Source organism: Zootermopsis nevadensis, unplaced genomic scaffold, assembly GCF_977971745.1.
Source record: "Zootermopsis nevadensis isolate Lab colony 2312 unplaced genomic scaffold, Znev_1.0 Znev_ptg000032l, whole genome shotgun sequence".
Lineage (NCBI taxonomy): Eukaryota > Metazoa > Arthropoda > Insecta > Blattodea > Termopsidae > Zootermopsis > Zootermopsis nevadensis.
The window spans coordinates 362,287-385,108 of record NW_028259164.1 but is presented as its reverse complement, the minus strand read 5'-3'; the positions used below and the strand labels follow the sequence as shown (position 1 = coordinate 385,108).

The 22,822-nt window shown below is 40.6% G+C and overlaps 1 protein-coding gene across 6 annotated transcripts in view; it reads left to right on the top strand.

Moving 5' to 3' along the window:
* The window catches only part of Nrx-1 (Neurexin 1), a 140,080-nt gene that overhangs the window by 99,157 nt on the left and 18,101 nt on the right, over positions 1–22,822 (top strand). For 5 of the 6 annotated variants that reach the window (XM_087359635.1, XM_087359634.1, XM_087359632.1 and 2 more), the window contains 7 exons: positions 5,183–5,233; positions 6,413–6,520; positions 10,347–10,539; positions 15,750–15,941; positions 20,394–20,537; positions 21,733–21,950; positions 22,548–22,656. In XM_087359635.1, the coding sequence (XP_087215761.1) occupies positions 5,183–5,233; positions 6,413–6,520; positions 10,347–10,539; positions 15,750–15,941; positions 20,394–20,537; positions 21,733–21,950; positions 22,548–22,656 (1,015 nt within the window). The remainder of the gene's footprint in view (positions 1–5,182; positions 5,234–6,412; positions 6,521–10,346; positions 10,540–15,749; positions 15,942–20,393; positions 20,538–21,732; positions 21,951–22,547; positions 22,657–22,822) is intronic. The other variant, XM_087359636.1, reaches the window with a different exon arrangement.

The following is a 22,822-nucleotide window of genomic DNA, read 5'->3' as shown; positions in this document are numbered from 1 at the left end:
GTCGAGAAGAATGAGATTGGCGGGGCATGTAGCGCGAATGGATGGGACAAGAGGTGTGCACCGGGTATTGGTTGGGAAGCCTGAGGGGAAGAGACCGCTGGAGAGATCTAGACGTAGATGGGAGGATAATCTCAAGCGGGTTCTATGGGAGATAGGAGTTGAAGGAGACTGGATTTTGTTGGCCCAAGACAGGGTCCGGTGGAGGGCTATGGTTAATTCGGTGATGAACCTTCGGGTTCGGTAAGCCATCTGGTTGGTTGGGTCCACTATTTGGGAAGCCTAAGGGAAAGAGACCGCTGTGGAGACCTAGACGTAGATGGGAGGATAATCTCAGGTGGGATCTACGGGAGATAGGAGTTGAAGGAGACTGGATTTTGTTGGCCCAGGACAGGGTCCGGTAGAGGGCTTTGGTTAATTCGGTGATGAACCTTCGGGTTCCGTAAGCCATCTAGTTGGTTGGGTCCACTATTTGGGAAGCCTGAGGGGAAGAGACCGCTGGGGAGACCTAGACGTAGATGGGAGGATAATGTCAGGCGGGATCTACGGGAGATAGGAGTTGAAGGAGACTGGATTTTGTTGGCCCAGGACAGGGTCCGGTAGAGGGCTTTGGTTAATTCGGTGATGAACCTTCGGGTTCCGTAAGCCATCTAGTTGGTTGGGTCCACTATTTGGGAAGCCTGAGGGGAAGAGACCGCTGGGGAGACCTAGACGTAGATGGGAGGATAATGTCAGGCGGGATCTACGGGAGATAGGAGTTGAAGGAGACTGGATTTTGTTGGCCCAGGACAGGGTCCGGTAGAGGGCTTTGGTTAATTCGGTGATGAACCTTCGGGTTCGGTAAGCCATCTGGTTGGTTAGTCACACTCTTGATTTGTTACAGGAATTGGATCGAAAGTTTCGTTACGTTTTGAATACCGCTGGTTTGATTACTCACTAAGAATGAGTTCCAAGAAAGTTAAGCGTAAAAAGGTTGAAAATATGAAACGGATATCCGGCTGTTAGCACTGAGAAAAAATAAATGACAGACGTCCGGATAAATTAGGCCGTGTGTTTGCCCACGATTTCCCTTTCTCGGAAAAGTGTTTCCATAGTTGCTTGAGCGAGGACTTGTCATGCCCCTGAATGCGATGTTTAATATTACGTTTTATTTACGTCTCTACGGTGATGCTTGGATTATGCCTGTTATAACTGCGCGTACGTGGAGTGAAACTGGCAGCTAATAGAAGAGATTTTATGGTTTTTCTTCAATTCTTTTAATGACTTAAACGTTGTATGACGTAGTTTTGCAAGAATATATTATATTTTGAGTACGTCTGTTACTTTAATTTGAGTTTATAAATAAATATACAGCCTGTCCGAAATAAAATGTATACACACAAGGTTAATATTCAGTAACATAATGTGTATGCATCATTTGGGGGACATCCTGTATTTTATATTTTGGTGTCAAGTATTTTCTGAGAATGTGCACGGACGAGGGAGCACTTGTGTTATAAGCCTGTGCGTAGGAAGAATGATATTGAGTCTATATAAATTGGTAATAGCTGTGAGCGCTGTTCAAATGTTTTCTGTAACAAAGATTCGTTTTGCCTGGGCTCACAATGACAAATTAAACTTAGGCAAAGGCAAAATACAAATATTCAGTAAGACTACATATATGTACATACAGAATATAAAATTCGTGATTAAGTTAAATTCTCGAAAGTTTAGTTTTAAAAATTATGAAAAAATATTTTGTGGGAAACGATGTTTTTTGAAACGTCGGTCAGTATCTACTAGAGTAGACTAGACGGTGCTACATACCTTCAGTATGGACCCTGTTTCAGGACGATGGCGCCTTAAAGAAGGAAATACAAATGATCAGCGAAACATCGGCAGTATAGCCAATATGTGGAAGATACCCTTGGCTGTTGGGATGTGCATTGACATTAGATTGCTGTTAAAGTCTGTTCATATGCGTTATCATTTCTAATGTTTTTGCAAGAAAATTACGACTTGACGATAAATATAATAATATGAAATGTTGTGACATGGGAAGTTTTAGGATGGTTGCTAGAAACAAACTCTGTAATACAAACCACGCAAATGCATTCGATTGAAATCATATTCTGCTCTTTGCAGTTAGAAAATTAATTGGAAATAAAAACGAGTTAATCTTGAAATATCCTGCAGGGTACGTGACCCACATAACAAGACTATAGCAGAATATGTATGTTTTTTTTTGTTTGTTTTTTCATTTATGTTTCAGACAGGAAACGTTTAATTTGTTGGGTAAATGTACAGAACATAAAGATTCTTTCAGAAAACTAATTTCCCTCAGCTCGGTAATGTAACATTTCTGTCAATACTAACCACACACATCAGTAATTCTGTTCACTTTGTTATGCGGTACGTATAACATTACGTTTCTATAACAAAGAAAAAGGCAAAATGCACTAGAACAAAGGGAAAGCTGATCGGCGGAGTCCGTTCGCTTGTCAGGGATAGATATCCACCCCCTCCAGCTGCCCGCTTTTTTTTTTTCAATCCATCCTTTCAGCAATCAGTTTGCATATCAGTCAATTAGTATGGAATTTGACCATCTTCTCAATCAAATTTCTGACCCTATCCCCCGGAACCACGCTGTTATACATTTAACCATGAGAATGATACAGAATGAGGAAATCATTCTGTTAAATCGGATTCTTTGTTCACACAATTTCTCCCACCATCCTGCCCTCAAACTAAGTGAGGAAATGGACGTATGAACGCATCCACACGCGTAGATCACAAATAACGTCCGGTTAATCCTCATGTCCGAACTGTTTCGCTTGCAAAATACAGTGCTCGCTTTACGAGTCCATGACAGATGAAAACTGCACGATGCAGTGCAGATATACCGTTTTCACGAGTCATCAACAGCAATGAACTGTGGGTATTGAGAGGGCCTAGAGTTTCCGGGGAAAGTATTAACAGTTTCCGGATTTCAAATGTGAACCTGGTATAAAAAAGACTTGCTCTGATTCCAGAAAATTCTTCTGTTTAACAGCGTTTTGTTCGTACTTCGTAAATATACTGCAGATACTCTGCTGATGAGAAAGTTTTCGGTAACAGAAAATGTGGAGTGTTGGATAAGGGAAAGTGTGGAAGATCTGTTTCTTGTAAAAGGTAAATTTACCATCAAGGAGGAGGGGAAGACGGTTGCCTGTATTATTCCAACGTTTTAGAAGCTTCTGCTTAGTTGAGGTTCAATCACTAAGAGTGCTCTGCTGTTATGTCTGCTGTACAGAAAGTCATTGCCGCCTTCTTTTTTATGTGACGTGGTATATTTTCGTTCACGGTTGTGTAGAGATTATTCTTAGCAAATATTTGCCTTCGTGTGGTTATGTGAACCGAATACGAGGTGCGATCGGAAAGTTTCAAGACTGCGCCTATAAAAACCCGTACACTTATCTCAGGTATTAAATTCATCCATCACCCTCGAAGTAGTTCCCCTGGGAGTGAACACAACGATCCCAGCGCCGCTGCCAAGCCTGGAAGCATCCCTGGAAATCTTTCTTTGTCAGCCTGTCAAGCACCATCTGCGATTCTGCCTGAATCTCTTCTATCGTCTCAAATCTCCTTCCCTTTAGCTGAATTTTCATCTTTGGGAAGAGGAAGAAGTCACACGGAGCTTAGAAAGGAAGTTGGGGTCGGTTCTTGCAAGATCTTTGAGCTCCTGACAAACGAGAAGTCAAGTCGATTCTGCTTCTGGTCCTCAGACAGGATGCGTCGCATGTGGAGTTCTTCCTTTAGAATCAGCTGACAGGTCCCATAGCCTATCCCAACAATGTCGCACAAGTCGTTGATGGTACGACGTCGATCTTCGTGAATGGCCTGCCGAATCTTCGTAACATTTTCGGGCGTTGTGCTCGAAGATGGTCGTCCAGAACGCTCGTCATCATCGACAGAGGTTCGGCCATTTTTAAAACGTGAATGCCACACAAAAGTTTGTGCATGACCCATTGCGGACTCCCCAAATGCTTGCTTTAGCATTTCATAGGTTTCCGTAGCCGTTTTGGCGAGTCTTTGGCAAAATTTGATGCACACGCCATTCCGAAATCGCAGGAGGGTCGGTGTAATGCACTACCAAAACGCCCGTAACTAAGAAACAAATGCTAATTCGATGATGCCGGCTGGCACACTGATTCACTATGAATGTAGGCCGCACCCCCTAGCGGCAGAAGCTCGTACTACATCCGGTTCGCCCTCTTTTGACACAGTCTAGAAACTTTCCGATCGCACCTCGTAAGATCACGACCTCTAAATATGTCCAATTACTTTGCAGATTATGAGCAATAATTTGCTAACAGAGCCGTAGAAATGTCTCTGTTGGTCATGGAAGTACAAAACGGATATAAAACCAGATATAGTACAGTAAATCGTGTATGGTTTCCTAGACGCGGATAAAGCTGTGGACATTAATCTCTTTTAGTGTATTATACGGTGTCGATCTATGGTCACCTAGCAACCGCTGGACAGACCGGACGCATGGAGTATTTGAATTTTTTTAGATTTGCGTGTGATCTGCCTTGCAATCTTTTTTATCGTATTTATGGGTAAATGGCGAAAAGTAACAGACTAGCATCAACACAATTCATACTGTAATCTCCAAATAATATCCCTCGTTGTTTTGTGCTTTCATTAGTACTAAGAGCTCCACAGTACAGCTCTGCAGTCGTAAAGTGAACCATTTCTTCAGCGGTCGAGCTTGCCATGTATCATGGAAGGGACTCCCACACTTTGCGAGTTATCTGTTAAATTAAAAGATTTCGAATGTAATTCTTGGAGAAGAAAAGTAAAATGTTTAAATGTTTCGAGCGAAATGCCACATACAGACACGAAATTAATAATAGAATTGTGACGTTGTAGGAAGTACAGTATGTGTGAGTGTAGAAAAATTGTATTTGTGAAAATAAGAAACAGTTCAGCAAACTCTTTATGGAAAATTGGATTCTCAGTTCTTCGTAATCTGTGTGAAAAGTGTTCTTTAAGTCTGACAAGCGACAGTCCATCGCAAATTTAAATGGAAACTGGATCCCTGCAGTTCAACATAATTACGTAACAATTATTTGGTGTGGCTGAATTATACTTTCACTAAAACAGGAAGTTAGTCCGAACAGTCACATAGTCGAACCTGACTGCATTTCAATTTCTGTCCCAGGCTGCACGGCTAGAACGAGGGGCAACGTTTGCAACTCCAGAGTCCTACGTGGTAAGCCCCTGTAGTGTATACATCACCGCACTAACGTAAATTAGGTGTCACGTGTAGGTTACACGATGTTCGATGTCTAACCTTGGTCGTATAACAGCATTGGATTGTAATGCACCGCACTGAATGGATATATAACACGCTGCTGAGACATCACATCCGTCTAACTCCGTGCCTATAGACAGTACCTAATGTGCTCTAACAGCTTGTCGACGTATACACAGAGTGACAGAAATCAGAATATTAACCATTTCAATTTTTATGATAATTATATGCATCACCTGCTTTGACAGTTGGCAACTGTGGATTTCGTATTTATGGATCTTATACGATTTTCAGTATAAACAGCGATTAACCATATAATCCGTACCTCTGTTTACAGTATTATGTTTATCACAGTGTTACCACTAGGCAATACAAACGTTTATTTAAATACAAAAAAGAAAATCTCGTAGAATTTTTGTTCCTGGATATGTTTTATGTCTTATTTCTGCCACTCTATTAATGCTTTCAATTTATGTTGAAAACTGAAACATTTCTTTCATTTTCCAGTTTCAAGTTTCCTTCACACAATATCTAGTTATTTTCAAAAATATTTTGTTTTCATTCTGTCCCTTTTGCAGGAAAATTTATATTTTATTTTGATGTATAAATGTGTTAGTACTGAGTAGAATCAAGCATTTTTCTGGCTTCAAGATAAATCTTGCTCGGTATTATGGAGACGTCAGTATTTCTTCACCATGTCATGAAGAAAATTCTGGTAGGAATCAAAATACTTCATCTGTGGTTACTAGTGCCGGCTTTGGCAGAAGGGTCTAACAATTTTTTTTAAAGGTTCTTCGTTTTTGGAAGAGAAAAAATCTGTCCGAAATCAGAATTAAAGATGCATTACTGGTAAAGAAATATGTACCTATTTAAAGTCTCGTCCTAGCTACGAAGTTCAAATGTCAACGTCAGATAAAATGAAAGTGAAAGGATTGGTTTCAGTCAAGATAATAAAATATTTATTTCTTCTAGTTATAAATTATTTCAGATCTAATTAACTTCCCCGTGGAGTCAGTCAGTTTTTTTTTCAAGATTTAGTTTTTATTGCCGTTGAATTTGAAACCGGGGACGTTTGTTGAAGAAACAAACGCAGTTGCTACCAAAATTGTACCCACGAAATGTTACACCTGTTCGCAGGTCCTGCCCCCTTTGGACGCTACCAGGTCCAGTTCTATCTCATTCAAGATTCGAACGAACGAGCCTAATGGACTTCTGATGTACAGCAGCGGGGCCAGCTCTTCACATGTGAGTTGCTTTAATTATTATTTTTTTTTCCAGTGTTTACGTTCCACAGCCTCAACTCACGTGGTGTCAGTACAAGGGATTTATATTTCGCGGCACTAACTTTTGTATTTTCCACCAAATATTACCAGGTTGATCGAATAAATGCGGATGAAGTTAACTGGGCATGCAGCACGCGTGAGATACACAGGATTATATGCAAGGATAATATTAAAATTATCTTAAACGAAGTGACATTTTAGATTCCAGAGACGTTTAAAAAAAACTCAGGAGAAACGAATTTGATCTTTTCAATTGGAACATTCCAAGAGCCTGATCAGTGGCGTTGGCAACTGAGCCTTGTACAACAGAAGGGTCTCCATATGTTTTTATTTTAACAAACGCGTGGCTAAATTTACGTTACCTACCACAGACAATTAACTTTAAAATTTCAAAGTCTTTGTAATATCGATTTGTTCACTCTGTCAAATTTTACGTGTTACCGCGAAGTTCGATGCACATGTAATCATGTTGTGGACGTTCACTGTCCCCCTGGAGCAAATGAATACCGGGGTGTGCGTAGGTAAGTCATTAAACAAGGTAACGGAAAAGCCCTGAAGGCTCTTGTCATATTAATAACCACGCTGGCTGCCGCTGGACTTTGTAACCTACGAAGAGTGAACGCGTGTTTTCCCACAGAATTCTTCACGGCCTGGAATTCTGAAATATTGCAGGAGGAACTGAAAAAACTGGGTTTAATTCATGTGAATTCAATGATGGATATCGTCTCTGTGCAACATATTCACGGCTCCAATGCACGTTACCTACAGTCAGTTGCTGCTTTATGAACAGAACTCAGTTTAATATATTGCTTCTTAAGAAGCTGATAGTCGACTAGTTAGACAAGAAAATCCCCAGCCTTTGCGAAAGAAATACGTGACACACAGCAATCCGCGATGACAGACCCTACGAAACGCGTCGCGACCCCGAGACACGACGCCATCTTTTGCGCAGATGTCCCTATGAATGCCACAAGACAAGACGCTGGCAAGCCGACGCCGACTCAGAACACAAAATCAAGGCACGAAACGTCTCTGGAAGCGATAAGGCACGACATTGGCAAACCGTCAAGCATCGTCCCGAAGTCGATACTAGACGCCGTACTTAGCGTAGAGTAGTCTAGAGATGTGATCCTACACGACGGAAAACCGACGCGGAACCCGCGACTGCTCAGAATTTAAAATCTCGCAAAGAGTAACCTCGGGATGGCAAGATGCTGTCAGACCGATTCAGAGCGTCGCTACGCCAATCTTTGCCACGGTGACATGAACCGCTGTATTTGTGACAGATGAACGTCGGTATATGGCGGACACCGATGCCAGTAAACCTTCTGATTCAGTTAGAATAGACGTTTGAAAACCTACGCTGAGCGTAGCGACACAGCCTCAAGACGCCATATTTAACGCCAAATGAACCTTGTAATGTCATATGACACGAAGTTGGAAATCAACATTTGTACAAACTTCATTCCTAGACGCGGGCCACTGGTGATGTTCGTCGGAACAAATTGAAGCTGTGTGCATTTCATACATCGCTTTTGCATTACAAGGTCCGCCCTGTGGTATAATTCGCATGCTTGGCAAACCACGCATTCTCGTTGGGGGGAGGGGGGAGGGGGGGGGGTTCTCTCTACCACATCAAAGTGGGGCACAGTCCTCTTTATCCTTGGTCAGAATCAGACGGCGGGCCGCATGCTGTAACAGTAACAAAGGCCCAATTACAAAATCCGATTTTCTTCATAACAAAGTTCGTATTTATCTCAGATGTGTTATAAAATTTGATGCCATTAGTTATGAAACGAAGAGATAAAATATTCAAATCTGAATTCTGGAAGAGATTTAATTAAAAATAAATCGCTATGTAATAAAATAAACCGAAAATTTATAATGTAGAATTGTGAGTTATACTGTTCTGTGTTATTACGACATTTTTATGCAATCATGAAGTCGGGACAGTATATACAGGCTTATAAAACGTTGTATTTATGTGCCTGGAATCATGACCCGTATTGGCTACTCGTCTTGTTTCACTAAATCAGTGACGTCTCTACATATGGAAGTCGTAATAGACTATAAATCTCGCTAGAAACAATGGTCTTATTGCCCAGAACGACTTGGTAGGGAGTTTAAAGTCTCCCAAATAATGTTTTCCCGTACGTCCAGTGTTACGATTAAATAAAATGACTCTGTGTGTGTGTTTTGGCCACTCAATCTACTCCCTCGAGTAAAATGAGATCGTAAATTTTGAAACCAACACTCACAATCAATTTTCCGTTGTAGATGTTTATTTTTATGTTGTAGTCATTCCAAATGACAATATGGCGTATTTGCGTCGGATGCAGAACGGGTGGGCGTTTTTCTTGATTGAAATGTAGTCGCTTAAACCTCGTCCCTCCATTCAGCCTCCTTGTCTGTTAGTGTACGAGGCGCGTCCCAAAAGTAAGTTTCCCTGGGGCCGTTTACAGAAACAAAACACAATTTCATGGAAATATTTATTGCAACAGATACAGCAAGTGTCCAGCTATTTTTCAACATATTCGCCACCGGAATTGAGACATTGGTCATACCGTGGGACCAACTTTTGAATACCTGTGTCGTAGAAGTCTGCCGCCTGGGATTGGAACCACTGTGTGACAACCATCTCCGGCTCTCTGTCATTCTCAAAACGCTGACGCTGACCGGACAGGAATTTCTTGAGGTGTAGGAAAAGATGGAAATCACTGGGAGCGAGGTCCGGGCTGTAGGGTGAATGATTAAACACCTCCCAGCTGAACTCCTGCAGGAGACTTGCTGTCCGTCGAGCCGTGTGCGGCCTAGCGTTATCACTGACCGCACTTCACAGTCGGCGGGAGCTGGAATAAGAACCTCCATCTTCAACAGCTGCAACGATGCTACTGTGAGAACGCGGGAAGTGCCGTTAGTGCATGCGCCATGCTACGTCTTTGCTCTATCACGTACGCACAGTCGCTTCGCGCAATATAAGGTTTGCTAGCTGTGGGACGAGTGGGAAACTTACTTTTGGGACGCGCCTCGTACTTTGGATGTTTTATTCGTGGATCAGCTACTTAATTATTACACTCGGTAAATATAATTTAGTGCTGACATTACACGGATTTTATTTTCTCGGGTGTAACTGGCTCAGAGTGCGTTACAACATCGCTATTAATTAGTGTACGACATTTAAGAATAATTAGTAATTAACATGTAAGTCAGTCTTCTCTTGTTGTGATTAACAATGCCAGAAAGTCTGTCTGAAATAAAACAACATTTAATACAATGTAGTCACTGCTAAATGTTTTTCCAATCACGAATCTTTAAGAGAAGATGGATGTCTTCTGGATTGTTGCGCCGTGTATTTTGCGATGACTCGCCCCTGATGATGGAGGCTTCAAGGATCTGTGAAACGTTGGTAAATTTCTACCAGACTACACGGCGCTTGAACCTAGAAGGCAGCCATCTTCATATGGATCTAGACCACACACTCACACTTTATTATACTTGGCGTGACGTCTAAGTTTTCCCAAGTTTCACATTCAAGGTTTTTCGACTAAAATTTGTATTTGTTATTCATATTAAATTAATTATTCGGTTTTGTCCGTCTAATCACAATTATATTTAAATTTAATTTAATATTTGATTCACAATATGACGCAATTATACTATCTTATGAATGATTGTTATTCATAGAAAAAATACGTAACGGGAGATGAAGGAACTCAGAGTACGAAGACTGGTTCTCTCTCGATGTGAAGTGTTGTCATGCGTTCAGGAACACACGTGTTTTCTTACAGGCGGATTTCTTCGCCTTCGAGCTTCTGAACGGCCATATCTACCTCCACCTTGACCTTGGTTCGGGCGGGGTCAGGGTCAAGGCCACTACGCGTCGTGTTGATGACGGCGTATGGCACGAGGCGACGCTGAGACGCGCCGGTAAGGAAGGTCGCGTCACAGTGGACGGAACTGCCGCCGACTTCAGCACTCCAGGTAAACGAAGGCGTTGTGTTGTCAGTCGGGGCACGTTGAGAGGCAATGCGAACAAAAACCCCGAAACTGAAAGCTTCGAAGGTTGGCGACAGTGTAGTGCGTCATCGATTGGAATATTCTCGATTTAGCAATGTGGTTTCAGGAAAAAGAATTACGCGTATTTCAACAAGATTTCAGTATTCAGCACGAAACTTCTTTGCGTCAATATTTTTAGAATCCTGTTTGTTAATATTTATTGAACCTTGGTTGTACGCGCTGTTTAGTGATCGATTTTAAAACATAATTTCCAGTGTTACAGACACAGAAATTGTTAAATTTGTCGCATTGCATTACTCAGTGGACGTCTAAAGTTGTACCTTGTTCTGCTGGAGGTGATGTTTAGTGACGTAACACTCTTTTACGTAACGTCACAGAATTACAGGATTGTAAGAGATAGCAGATTTGATGTAGTTTTCGCGGCGACTGAAATTGATGAAAGACTCTCGGGTTTCGAAAGCAATCTCTGCTCTCGTCTTCATCCCCTGAGGATGACAGCAGAGATTGCTCTCGAAACATTGGCAGAAGATATGGTATATTCACCATTCAGCCACCTGACGCGGCTCGTAACCCGAGAGTCTTTAATCAAACAGGATTTTGTCCACACACCACATAATCCGAGTTGGAGTAGTTACGTAAAGTACATATTTTCATAATTTTATCTCAACGATTAAATAATTGTTTTATGGAATTTTAAACATTTGTTTTGATAATCAGTTAACGGTGCTTACTCGACGCTCTGATGGTGGGTGTGGCTTTGGTGTTCATCAAGTTGTGTTGCTTAAAATATCTGGTCTTCTAAACCAATGACCGTAAAAACTCCAGAAATGTTGAATGGGTTTTTTCCCCGCTAAATTTGATACAGGGGAGTCTTACTAAAAATACCTTTTCTTGCTAAAAAAATATTTCGTAAATGGCATGAATCATGTCCCTCGCGTCGACTCCTGGAACACCAAGTCCTTCCGCCAGTAATTAAATGTCAGTACCATTTTGGATTCGAAATATCGTGGGAGTACTTTCTAACTGAATGAACGCATTCGTGTTATTGCGTTCACATTGAAGCCCATTCCATCGACCCAGTCCTTTCAACTTTAACCGCCCACGCACATAATCGTTACGACAACACCAATCCGCATTATTGGGCCTACATTGAAGAGATCGCAGACTTTGCGTGTCTGGTCGGAGGCGAGTTGAAATGTGAATTTAAACTCTAAATTTTCATCGAAGCTAATTTAATCAATAAATATTCAATTTAAATGATATTCGTGTAACATTTTGGTCTGAAGGCCAAAAGGAAATAGATCACTTGGAAGATCTAGATGTCGATGGGAGGATAGTGTATTGATGGATTTGTGGACTTATCTTTCTCAGGATAGAATAAAGAGGTAGGTTCTTGTGAACATGACGTAGTAACATACAATTTCCCGCCTAGGAAACAGTTGTTGGTGATTCGCGAATATCGATCTATGATTTTCAGTCCATAAACTTTCCTTCAGTAAATTTTTGAATGTATTAAGCCGAAATGACTCTAGGTGTGGATTTCAGTGACAAATTTGAAAGCAAATATCACTTCCCGGCTCTCGGGAGAAAGTGATGTAACATACGTTAGTTTTTATTTTATTTTATTTTATTTATTTATTTTATTATTATTTTTATTTTTATTCTTTTTGAGACATACTTGATTCGTGTCGCTGAAACCTTGTAGCGCTTGGTGGTGGGCCATGCAGTTCCTGCCTGTAGCCTTGAAAGTTGCGTTCAATTTATCAGTAAACGCTCTGTATAAATGTTTCCAGATTAATGTTTTGCGTCAGGTCACAAATTACTTATAATTTGTTTGATACGTGAGTAGGTGATGTCCCACAGGATTTTGAGTAACGAAGTTTTTAGAAAAGCGAATAAAAGTTGAACTAGGGGACAGACATTAATCCAGCCATCGCCGTCCCTCTCTTGTCGTCTCGGGAATAAATTCGCCAGCACGCGCTGATAGTTCTCGGTTTCCGTCTACAATCTTCCACGCAGAGGCGTCGTGGGTGGACAAGAGCTTATTGTTACTCCGACACTGCCTTTAAGTCAGATCTGATGTCGGTCTCAGTTTACTCTGCGGTCTGAAGTGTCTGTTAACTGGGGTATCAACCTGGAGCCATCGCCACAAGGGGCATCTGATCTTTTATAGTGCACTGGGTTGTTGTCGCTGACACTTACAGCTGCTGAGGACCCTGGACGCTGAATTCGTTTTCCCAGGCTCCACAGGGACATTTGTGTGGTCGATTCTGACAGTCTCGAAGTCGAAATGTAGTATCTATGGTAAACAGGCCTGTTTGTTGGTCAGTATATACAACAAAAGTGTCCAAATTATAACAGAAGAGCCATTTTGTCTATCGTAAGGTGTTACAGATGTACTGTAACCAACGTAAGATTACGTTCAACGCAATTCTTCTTACAGCTGATTAAGGAACACTCCTAATTTTAAGTAATTCGGTGTTTCACGGATCTCAAGAGTCAGACACTGGTCCCTGTTATAAATGACACGAATTCAGTCATCTTACCATCTACTCTTAGGTCTTCCAAGTGGTCCTTTTCCTCCAAGTCTAACAACGAAAATGAAATGGATTTTAATATTAAATTGGGAAGGAAGTGACAGAAGGCGTGACCTATTTTAACGTATGAGGTATTTAAACATAATATTCTTGCGTTTTCCAGGAGGGAACGGGGAAAGGTACAATATTGAAACTTGTCCTGTGGGTTCAACATATGTCTACCCCGTGTTAAAATGGTTGTCTTCTTGCGCTCTGATGATGGGGGCAGAAAGCATCTCTGAAACGTCGGTAAACTTCTAGGAAACTAAACAGAAGACAGCCACATTCATCTTGCCGCCACGAGAACCTCGGATATCACTTGCTCGATGTTAAGTTCTTAAGCATCTCCCGCCATCAAGTGGACGTGGAGCTATTAGAAAAAATGTTTCTCGATTAACTGTGGGTGTTAATTATACTCGCCTACACTAATTATTTTTTGTGCAGTCTTTCACTGGAGACTGAGATCCATGTTGAAGTTATAGACAGGCCGAGCTATGTGACGCGAAGCTGAGCGGAAATTAATTATCCCTCCAACTTTCAACGATGTAATTAAATGTGTCTGGTTCAGTCTGTCTCTGTATTATTGGATTTCTATCACGAGGTCGATGTAGCTACTTCGATTCTGCGGTTACGATGGTAGGCAGACCATTGGAAGGAGAGAACGTTATTTATATGTTTCATCTTTCATTGTCTCGCTGTCTTGATTTATTATAATTAATAAAAATGTCATCGTTTCTAAAGCGAGACTTGGAGAAGAAACTCTTGAAGAATAATAATCACTTTACAGATTTAAGTGCATTAGAGGCCTATATATGGTCGTATATTTTTTTAAAATTTCGCATTTAAAATACGATTAAATTTTTAAATCGACAGCCGGAGGTCTTGTTGAGACCTGACATTTTCACGGTAAAGGGCATGAAGATGACTCTTCTGTGACGTTACGCGTAAACAATAACGGGCGTTTCGGAGGAGTTTGCTGCTGCCATCATCAGTACGATTCGGCAAATCGGTTACCAGATTCCGTGTCATTCGGGTTACTTCCGCCTTATATACAAATATTTTGTTTAGTGTCATTTTCTCGAATGCTCTCGATCTAAACCGAATTCGATAAATCACAGTGATCCGGGGTATAAATCGGCTACAGAGACCGGGCTGTTCCGCGCCATAGAAATTCTGAACTCGTTCGACTATCGAGAGAGACACGTGTCTTCATTTCTTTGTTTGAAGGGAGACACGCCAATTGCAATCAACTGTCTCCTACTGAAACAAACTAAGTGAGTAATCAATGGCATTTCTGGTCTTCATTCTTCGGCTGGAGGAAGGAAGAAAAACAGACAGTGACAGCCAAAGCCTCCACGGAATCCCCAATATCTTCGGAATGTCTCACCACAGCAAAACAAACTCCTCCTATCATATCGAACGGAAATCAAACAAAGAAAACACGAACAAATGCTTTGTGGTACTGGTCCGGTCAGTGGAATAAGAAACTAACTTCCTCAGCCAAAATACTATAAATCTACGTTCATAAACGAATATTCTTTGAGAATCTGGTAGTCTTTTAGCTAATCAAAAAATTGTCATGCCTTTTATGAAACTTGGAGTATCGTTTGTCCTGAGGTATATGAATCCAATGCAAGGTTTACATGCGTCATGTTTGTGTTTTTGATTAAAATATATAATAAAATACAGGTCAATACACAAAACAATTAGAATGTTAAAAAATTTAAAATTTAAATGTTAAAATTCAAAATTTAAAATTTTGAATTTAAAATTTAAATTTCAAATTTTTTAACATTCTAATTGTTTTGTGTATTGACCTGTATTTTATTATATATTTGAATTCAATGCGTATCATTGACTCTGTTTCTATAATATCAGCAGCCTTTTCTTAAACACCCTTAGTATACTATCTTACCGTATGATGTGAGACCATGTTTCGCACCCATCGAAATAAAAGGCGAAATATATTAACTATTCCTGCTTAGTAAAGACGTAAATGTTACGACGCGCTGGACAATTAAAATAATATTTTGATTGTGAGAGAATAAAATAAATTCAATTGTTGCTGTACATTTGATCTGTTAATCATGATGCAAAAATATTACAAAAACAAGTAACTTATTATTTTGTGAATTATATTTTTGCGAAATTTTCAAGGACTCTGCTTCGTGGAGTTTCGTAGTTGATTAAAGGGTTCGCCGTGATGATACTGCAACTTCTCCGACACTCCTGTTTAGCGTGAAGTCTAAACGCACGGGTAGCAGTGAATTTGGATGACGGAGGCATACTCGTATAAGTTCTGTTAATTTTCGGGGGACCACTGAACGCACTGTGGATTAATACATTTCTTCACGACGTCAGTGTGTGCTTGCTTAATCCAATCGTTATATACGATTATATTTGCTTCATAAATCATCTCACAGCGCGGGTCCGTACTATTCCGATCAGACTTCCCTTTTGCCACAGTTACTACCAGCATTGCCACTTCATCCTTGAAGATGGAGGCAGTACGGTTCTCCGAAACGTTGGCACACGGCGCCAGGACCCCAAAAGAACATCATCAACACTTGGATATCGATAAGCTTTATTTTGTTTCAGGCGAATCTAATCAGCTGGATCTGGAGGGGCCGCTGTATATCGGGGGCGTAGGCCCGCCCACAGCCCCACTGACTGTGCCACCGGTCCTGTGGGCAGGAGTGTTACGCCACGGCTATGTTGGATGCATGCGTGACCTGGTGATCAACGGAAATGCCATTGACATCGCCGGTTACGCCCGCCGGCAAGACTCCGGTACGTACAAGGCTTGCGACTTCTTTCTGTGATCTTTGAGGTTAACACAGCGACTCTTGTCTGTATGTGGAAGGTCGCCAAACCTGATACATTCTTCCGTTCATGTCAGTAAATCCACACAACTCCATTCACTGATTACTTATATTTATATCCTCGATTATTTAACAGAGTTCCTACCCAGGATATTTATTTATTAATAAATAACGCCATAGGACACAAGCCTTCTTGAGAAACTGATTGTCGCTCAGCTGATCAAGAAATTAACTTGCTTTCCTGGGACCAGATGATTCATTACCGTGTTCGCAAGATCTCTACAAAATTTCTATTCTGACCGAGATGAAGTCCACATTTTTCACACTCCACATTTTTAAAATAATGTTTTAATTACTCTCCCATCGTTTTATGGTTTTTCTTAAGATTTTCGCACTCAGATTTGTCATCTCTTCGTGTGTGTTATATGCAAGTCCATGTCCTCGGCGATATTTTAAAACCACGATGTTTTATCTTTGAAGCCGAAAATAGTTTAAATTATGTTTAATAATTCAGCTCGTAAACCAATGTTTTTAGCTCAAATATCACACTCGGCAGTGGACTACTTAGCTTCGAGGCGCGTAACTACGTACAAAATCAAATTTATACGAAGTGTAACAGCGACATTTAAACGTATCCACTATTTTAAAATTCCCAGCAGCTTTAAAAATAAATATAAAACGAAGGAATTGTTCAGTGATCCGTTCATTGGAATACTTGAACTAATACTTTTTGAAAATGTGTTGTATTTCACATCATTCTTAGCGTCTGTAGTGTAATATTTTGCATATTCTTTAGCCGATCGAACAAGGGAGAGGCACATCATTTCTTGTACAACAAATGAGTAACAGTGACATCCCGAAACTACGAGTGAATGTCCCTGTTAAATGCTGTCGAACTTCGTATAAAGTTGGATTCGTGTGAAGTTGTATTTTCCGCAAAGATCTCCAATGACACTGCTTCAAACGGTTCGCCGTGCTGAGGCGGCAACTTCTCCGACACCAGCGTTAGGCATGAAGTCTAAACAACGCGCAAAAGGGGATGCAGTTGAGTCGTAGAAATTGACTCATCCGCATTTTATATTCATTTCCCGATTGTGGCCTTAAGCGATTACTTAAGACTTCAGAACGGACGAATTCAGACCTGAATCTTCCTTTATACACCTCTGTTGAAGTATCGATTAACAGTGACACTATTGAAATGTTTATTCCCAATTGTAATTTCTGTGAAGTTTGCTATGGAAACGTGCTCGTACTCTTTGATGTCAAACATTTGAGCCGATGTAGGATTCAGGCTCTGTTACCTACGGTAGTTAAGTTCACGCCTTATATCTTGATGATACGATTAAAGTAAATGAGATACCGTAGACCGTGACTCTTCTATATTGGAGTTAGGTAGAATAATAAATAAGTGGGCTTAATTTCTTGCACAAAAACGTAGATTCTCCATGTAAATGGAAAGTCTATTGTCATTTCTGTATAGAAAAGTGTTAGGTATAATACTAAACTGAATTTGATCATGATTGATGAACATCGCGTGGATTTGTGTTCAGTTCGAGACTTCGTCCTTCGTCGAAGTGATTTATTACTCCAATATGTGCTCTATTGTGGAAGTGTCATTCTATGCTACGAAATCTTGAGTGTCACAGTTTGAGAGAGAAAAAGATCTTTTGCATCATGAAAATGCATAAATTATCCTGGTTATTTCTAAATGTACTGCCACCAAACAGATTCACGACGTTATTGTATAAGGTAAAATCGAAGACTGAAGGTAATTTTAGTCAACCCCAAGAGTGGTGTTGGCAGCACTGAAAGAGGTATCGCATATAAACAATACACAGCTTTCCTCATTTCTATTTCGGAACACTAGAAGAAAAATTTTCTGTAATTCGGAACTACTTTTACGATCGAATGTGTGCGAAAGCTCACAAAATGTACGGAATAGTTGAATGGATCGAAATATTTGAAGGATTTTGAACAAGTTTTATTGGTGGTGCGTGTTCTGGGCGACTATCGACTGTAACATGTGTTGAGGTTGATCGATCATTGTAACTAGGACAAGCGATAAATCGGTGTTGATGGAATTACATCTGAAATGAACATCAGTTCTGAAATAAAGCAAGAGTGGCCTAAGGATCGATGTAGTGTAATTTCTTGTGACCGAATCAGGAACATTGTGGACCCTTAGATGATATTTATTTAAATTTGACGATGTTGCGTAGAAAAATAAGACGTGGCTCAGTAATTTACTATTTTATAAAGACAATTAAGGTTGGTCTGTATTAAATTTTAGGCCTTCGGTCGTAACTGTGTTGAACGACCTGAATAAAGTAGAGATCTCTAAAATAGGATTGTGCTCACTGTCTCATAACTAACAGAACCCGTCACGCTTGCGAAAAGTTTCGCGTTAATCATTCCAAGGGTTAATATAACAAGCCAAACTGACAACTCAGATATCTTAATTCTGCATTACTTCATTTCCCCACTTAGACTTTTATCCTTCGCCATCTTTTATGGATTATTCGTCCGGACCTGATATTTTGCGTTGTGTGTATACGCGATTGGGCTTCTGGGGAAATGTAAAAATTATCTCTGATCTATATTACACTCCCCACATAGCGTCTCATGAACCTATCCTGAGCCAGATTATTCCACTCCCTAATAGAAGCACTATGCTATAAATTGTCCATTGTCTGAGGTAAATTTTATACACACGACGTTTCGGTACTTGGCTCTACTCCCGTCTTCATGTTGATGGTTGTTATATTAACACCGGTTAGGATTGAACCCTGAATTTATAGAATACTAGACGGAGTTGCCCTAGAAATGGTTGTACATTAAATAGAATTAAGACAGTAGACGATGTCGAACATGTATCCGCGCATGCGTATCATAAGAACAGACTTTCAGTAAAACCTCAAAGATGGTTGAATTCTGGGTTGCAGCGTCGTGACGTAAATAATCACGAAATCCGTAGAAGTAAACATACTTTTTAAATAATCTATTATTTTAATGCGCTTAACAAACGTGGATAAATTACTCCATTGATTTATAATGTATGGAAAACGACCGGGTGTGGCTAAGGACTTACTCGATTATGCAAAATTGATCATTACGTCTTGGACAGGTTATAGATCATCTTTAACAGAGACTTGGTGACTACAGCGGATTAAGTCAGGAACCTGGTCATTTCGTTCGTGAAAACATGAATGACTATTGAGCATTTATAGCCCAGTGGTAACTACATTTAAATAATTAATAACTTGAATTTTCTTAAACAGCGTTAACCAGTCGATCTTTGTAATGGTGAAGTGTTGTGTTTTCTTAGCGGTACGGACTGGATTCTTAAATACGATTTGCCGAGCTTCGCGTTTAAAGGGTTAATTCTGATCTGTGTGAAGCGAAGTCTAGGAGTGTTTAAAATCCCAGAATAAACACTCGTGTCTCTCAGAGGCATAAATACAGATAGGATATACGTCATATTGTAGCATACAAAGTTCATCAAAGTCAGGACTTGCAAACTTCGTTATGCATGGCTGAAGGATGACGTATTTCCTGTCAGATGCAACCCGCTGTAGTATAGACATAAGGGAGGTTATGTGATTACACGAAGGAGAAGGTGTGGCAAACAGTGAGCGGGTAATTTATAGGTGGAGAGAGAGAAGTCTAAGGGTCACGTCCAAGAAGTTGCTCGCTTGTGTAAATAAACTGGTGAGAAATACGATGCGGCTTCCATTGCTGTCATCGTCTCATCCATCAGAAGGAAATGTACATTCGGACTTTCGTATTGCAACTTTAAAAATTACGGGGTGTATGAGTGAGTTATTTGCTACATTAGAATTTATCCGAAAGTTCCACAGCCTCGATGTTATCGGAGCTTTGACGTAATGTTCACCCTGAGGGTGTTTTAAAATGATTGTATACGTCGTCCGAGAGAATTAATAAATTACAGTGCATTTCTCTTAATATTTGTGACTTTGTGTTAGTTTCCGGAGTCGGTGATCCGTATTAGTGGTGCTCTAATTTTGCGCACAGTATCTCCGAGCTATGTACCGCGTTACAGTCTGTTTATTTCCATGCTATTTTAAAGCTAATAGAGTCAAATTATATTTTTATTTATTCGTGGTGTACCATTTAAAACGACACCCAGAAATAATCATATACTAATGTAGAATCAGCTCCATCACTTCGTAATAGATTCTCCCAACCTACAGTCAAGGTCACCCTTGTTGCTAGGCCGCCACTCACACGAGTTGCGTAAGGAGCAAACATGGTTTGTTCACAAACAGAACGTGTGCCCATTCTCGAACATTCTTTTACGTCGAAATCGTTTAATCACTTAACAGGGCGCAGTGGGTAAGTCGCGAATAAGACAAAATGCTCGCCTTCGAGAAGGTGACGGACATTTTGTTTTCAATCGCAGGCGCAATCCGGCCATCTTGTCACGTTCAGTTGCCGCAGTGTGACTCCCAGCCCTGCATGAACGGGGGGTTGTGCACTGAGGGTTGGAACAGGTTCATCTGCGACTGCAGTGCCACCAGCTTCACGGGGCCCACGTGCGGGAAAGGTGAGCCATGTTTATAATAAATTCTTCTCGGGCTCCCAGCCGTTCAGCCACCTTAAACGTCCGGTAGCCCGAGAAGAATTTGTTATACTTAGTCTTTATTATTTCATGCGAGGTTTGGTGCAAATTGGTATATCCGTTCTCGGGATATAAGCGAATATACATACACACATAATTTGTTTTACTTACAGGATTATCGTGAATAATAATGTATTAAATAGTGTACTAAACATTTTTTCATTACGCAATTTCTGTATCTTGTTAATATCTTTCTCTATCTTACGTGTCAAATATTTAATAATTTAATGTAGTATAAATATTGTATTGCAGTTGTATTTATTCTAAATAGTCTTAAATCCACCCTATGAATAAACTTTCGTCTTGAAGTACGAGTTTGGAAGAATAATCAACAAAATTCAATAGCGTATGTAATTTTGAAATGGAAAACTTCAAAGAAAGTAACACAAAAAGGTTTAATTTGTGTTGCGTGTTACTTTGGCCATGATATACGACTTCTATCTTCCGACACTGTTTGTTCGGGAATCATTAACCATGCCACGTTCCTCTTGTCAAGAAACGATAATAGAAATTCCTTTGACGCAGGAATAAATGGATACAGTCAAAGTGTATTATATCCTTTTCTGTTATTGGTTGAGCACAGAAGTGTTTGTAGTTCAAATATTGTAAAGTGCTGCAGAATTTATGTTTTTTTTTTTCAAAAGTAAATTAATTATAACAACATGGAAGCTGGGCGCAGTATACAGTTTTTTTTCTTTCCAGTATCGTGACTCTGATTTATGAACTACAAAGATAAATAATAATATATAATTATTTTCGTACGATAAGCTACGTCGTTTCGAAGTAAACATCCGACTCTCTGAAGACTGTCTTCGCTATTAGGAAGTGATGTAAATGCGTACAAAATTTTAATTGGGAAACCTGAAGACAACTAATAACTACGCGTATATTGAAGAATAATATTAAAGTGTAATTTTAAGAAAACGGGTGAGAGCGTGGATTGCATTCGTCGTATGGCTCAGGATTGTGGCCAGTGTCAAGATTTTAGACTACATTAACCAGTCGATATTTGTAATGGTGGAGCGTTGTGTTTTCTTTTCGGTACGGACTGAATTCTTAAATACAGTTTAGAATAACTTCGGCTTCAAAGGGATTATAACAGAAAGTATCTTGGTGGCAGACTCGACAACGCTGACGTTCAACGGCTCACAGCACGTTCTGATCACAATGCCGGACGAGTTCCGCACGCAGACTGAAGACGTCGTCCTCCGATTCCGAACTACGAGGCCGCTGGGGCTTCTACTCACCACCAACACGGAGCAGTCAGCCGACAGACTGGAACTCGCCCTGATGGGTGGCAGGCTTCGTCTCTTGGCCAGACTGGGCGACCGTGAGAAGGTAGACCTACGTCACTTTTTGAAACCTTACGAAATTACAACTAAGCAGTAACGCATAAGACTTTTATTCGAATAACCCGAGATTTGAGGTTTTATAGTGAAGATGTCAACGTCAGTCTTCGGGGTTTGTTTTTGTAGGCGGTTACAAAACTTTAGGAGGAACGTGTCGCCTCCATCTTCAGGTACTGTACTCAGAAGATGGCAGAGATACACTCCCCCGGAACGGTGGTAACATGATCAGACGGTGTCAGAATCCAGAAGACAAGAAACGAAAGGCAAGCCTCAGATTATCGTCGCTTTTGTTAGTATCTTCCGGAAAATGCTTTAAGATAGGCTATGACCATCTCCAAGCCATAATGAGAATTAAAATAAAACACGCGAGAAAGTTTCAAAATTTAAGGTGCCTTATGAGTACGAGAGACAAATTCTTGCACGTCTAATGCAGTTGCTACCACGATTTTCTTAAGTTGCCCCTTCGTGTTTTTCAACAAGAAAATTTTGTGGACACTTCTAATTTCTGCTATTAGTTTTGCAGATCTTCAATGCCTGTCTCCATGCATTACATATATATCATGTATTCTTTTGTGTATTTCCTCAGGTACTGATAGCAGGACAAGGCCTCAACAATAACCAGTGGCATACTTTAAGATTTTCTCGGCGTGGCAGTAGTCTCAAACTGCAGGTGGATGATGACAGCCCACTCAGAGGTGAGTGTCTCTTAAGCGGCCCATCCACGTACGAGTCCGGCTCGGCTCGGATTTCTTCGAGCGAAACTCGTTTGTGGGCGGGGTATCACGAACCGAGTCTGCTACGCATGCGCGGTGAAATATATCCGAGCCCGGCTCACGAGTCAAGCTCGCATGTCAGACTCGT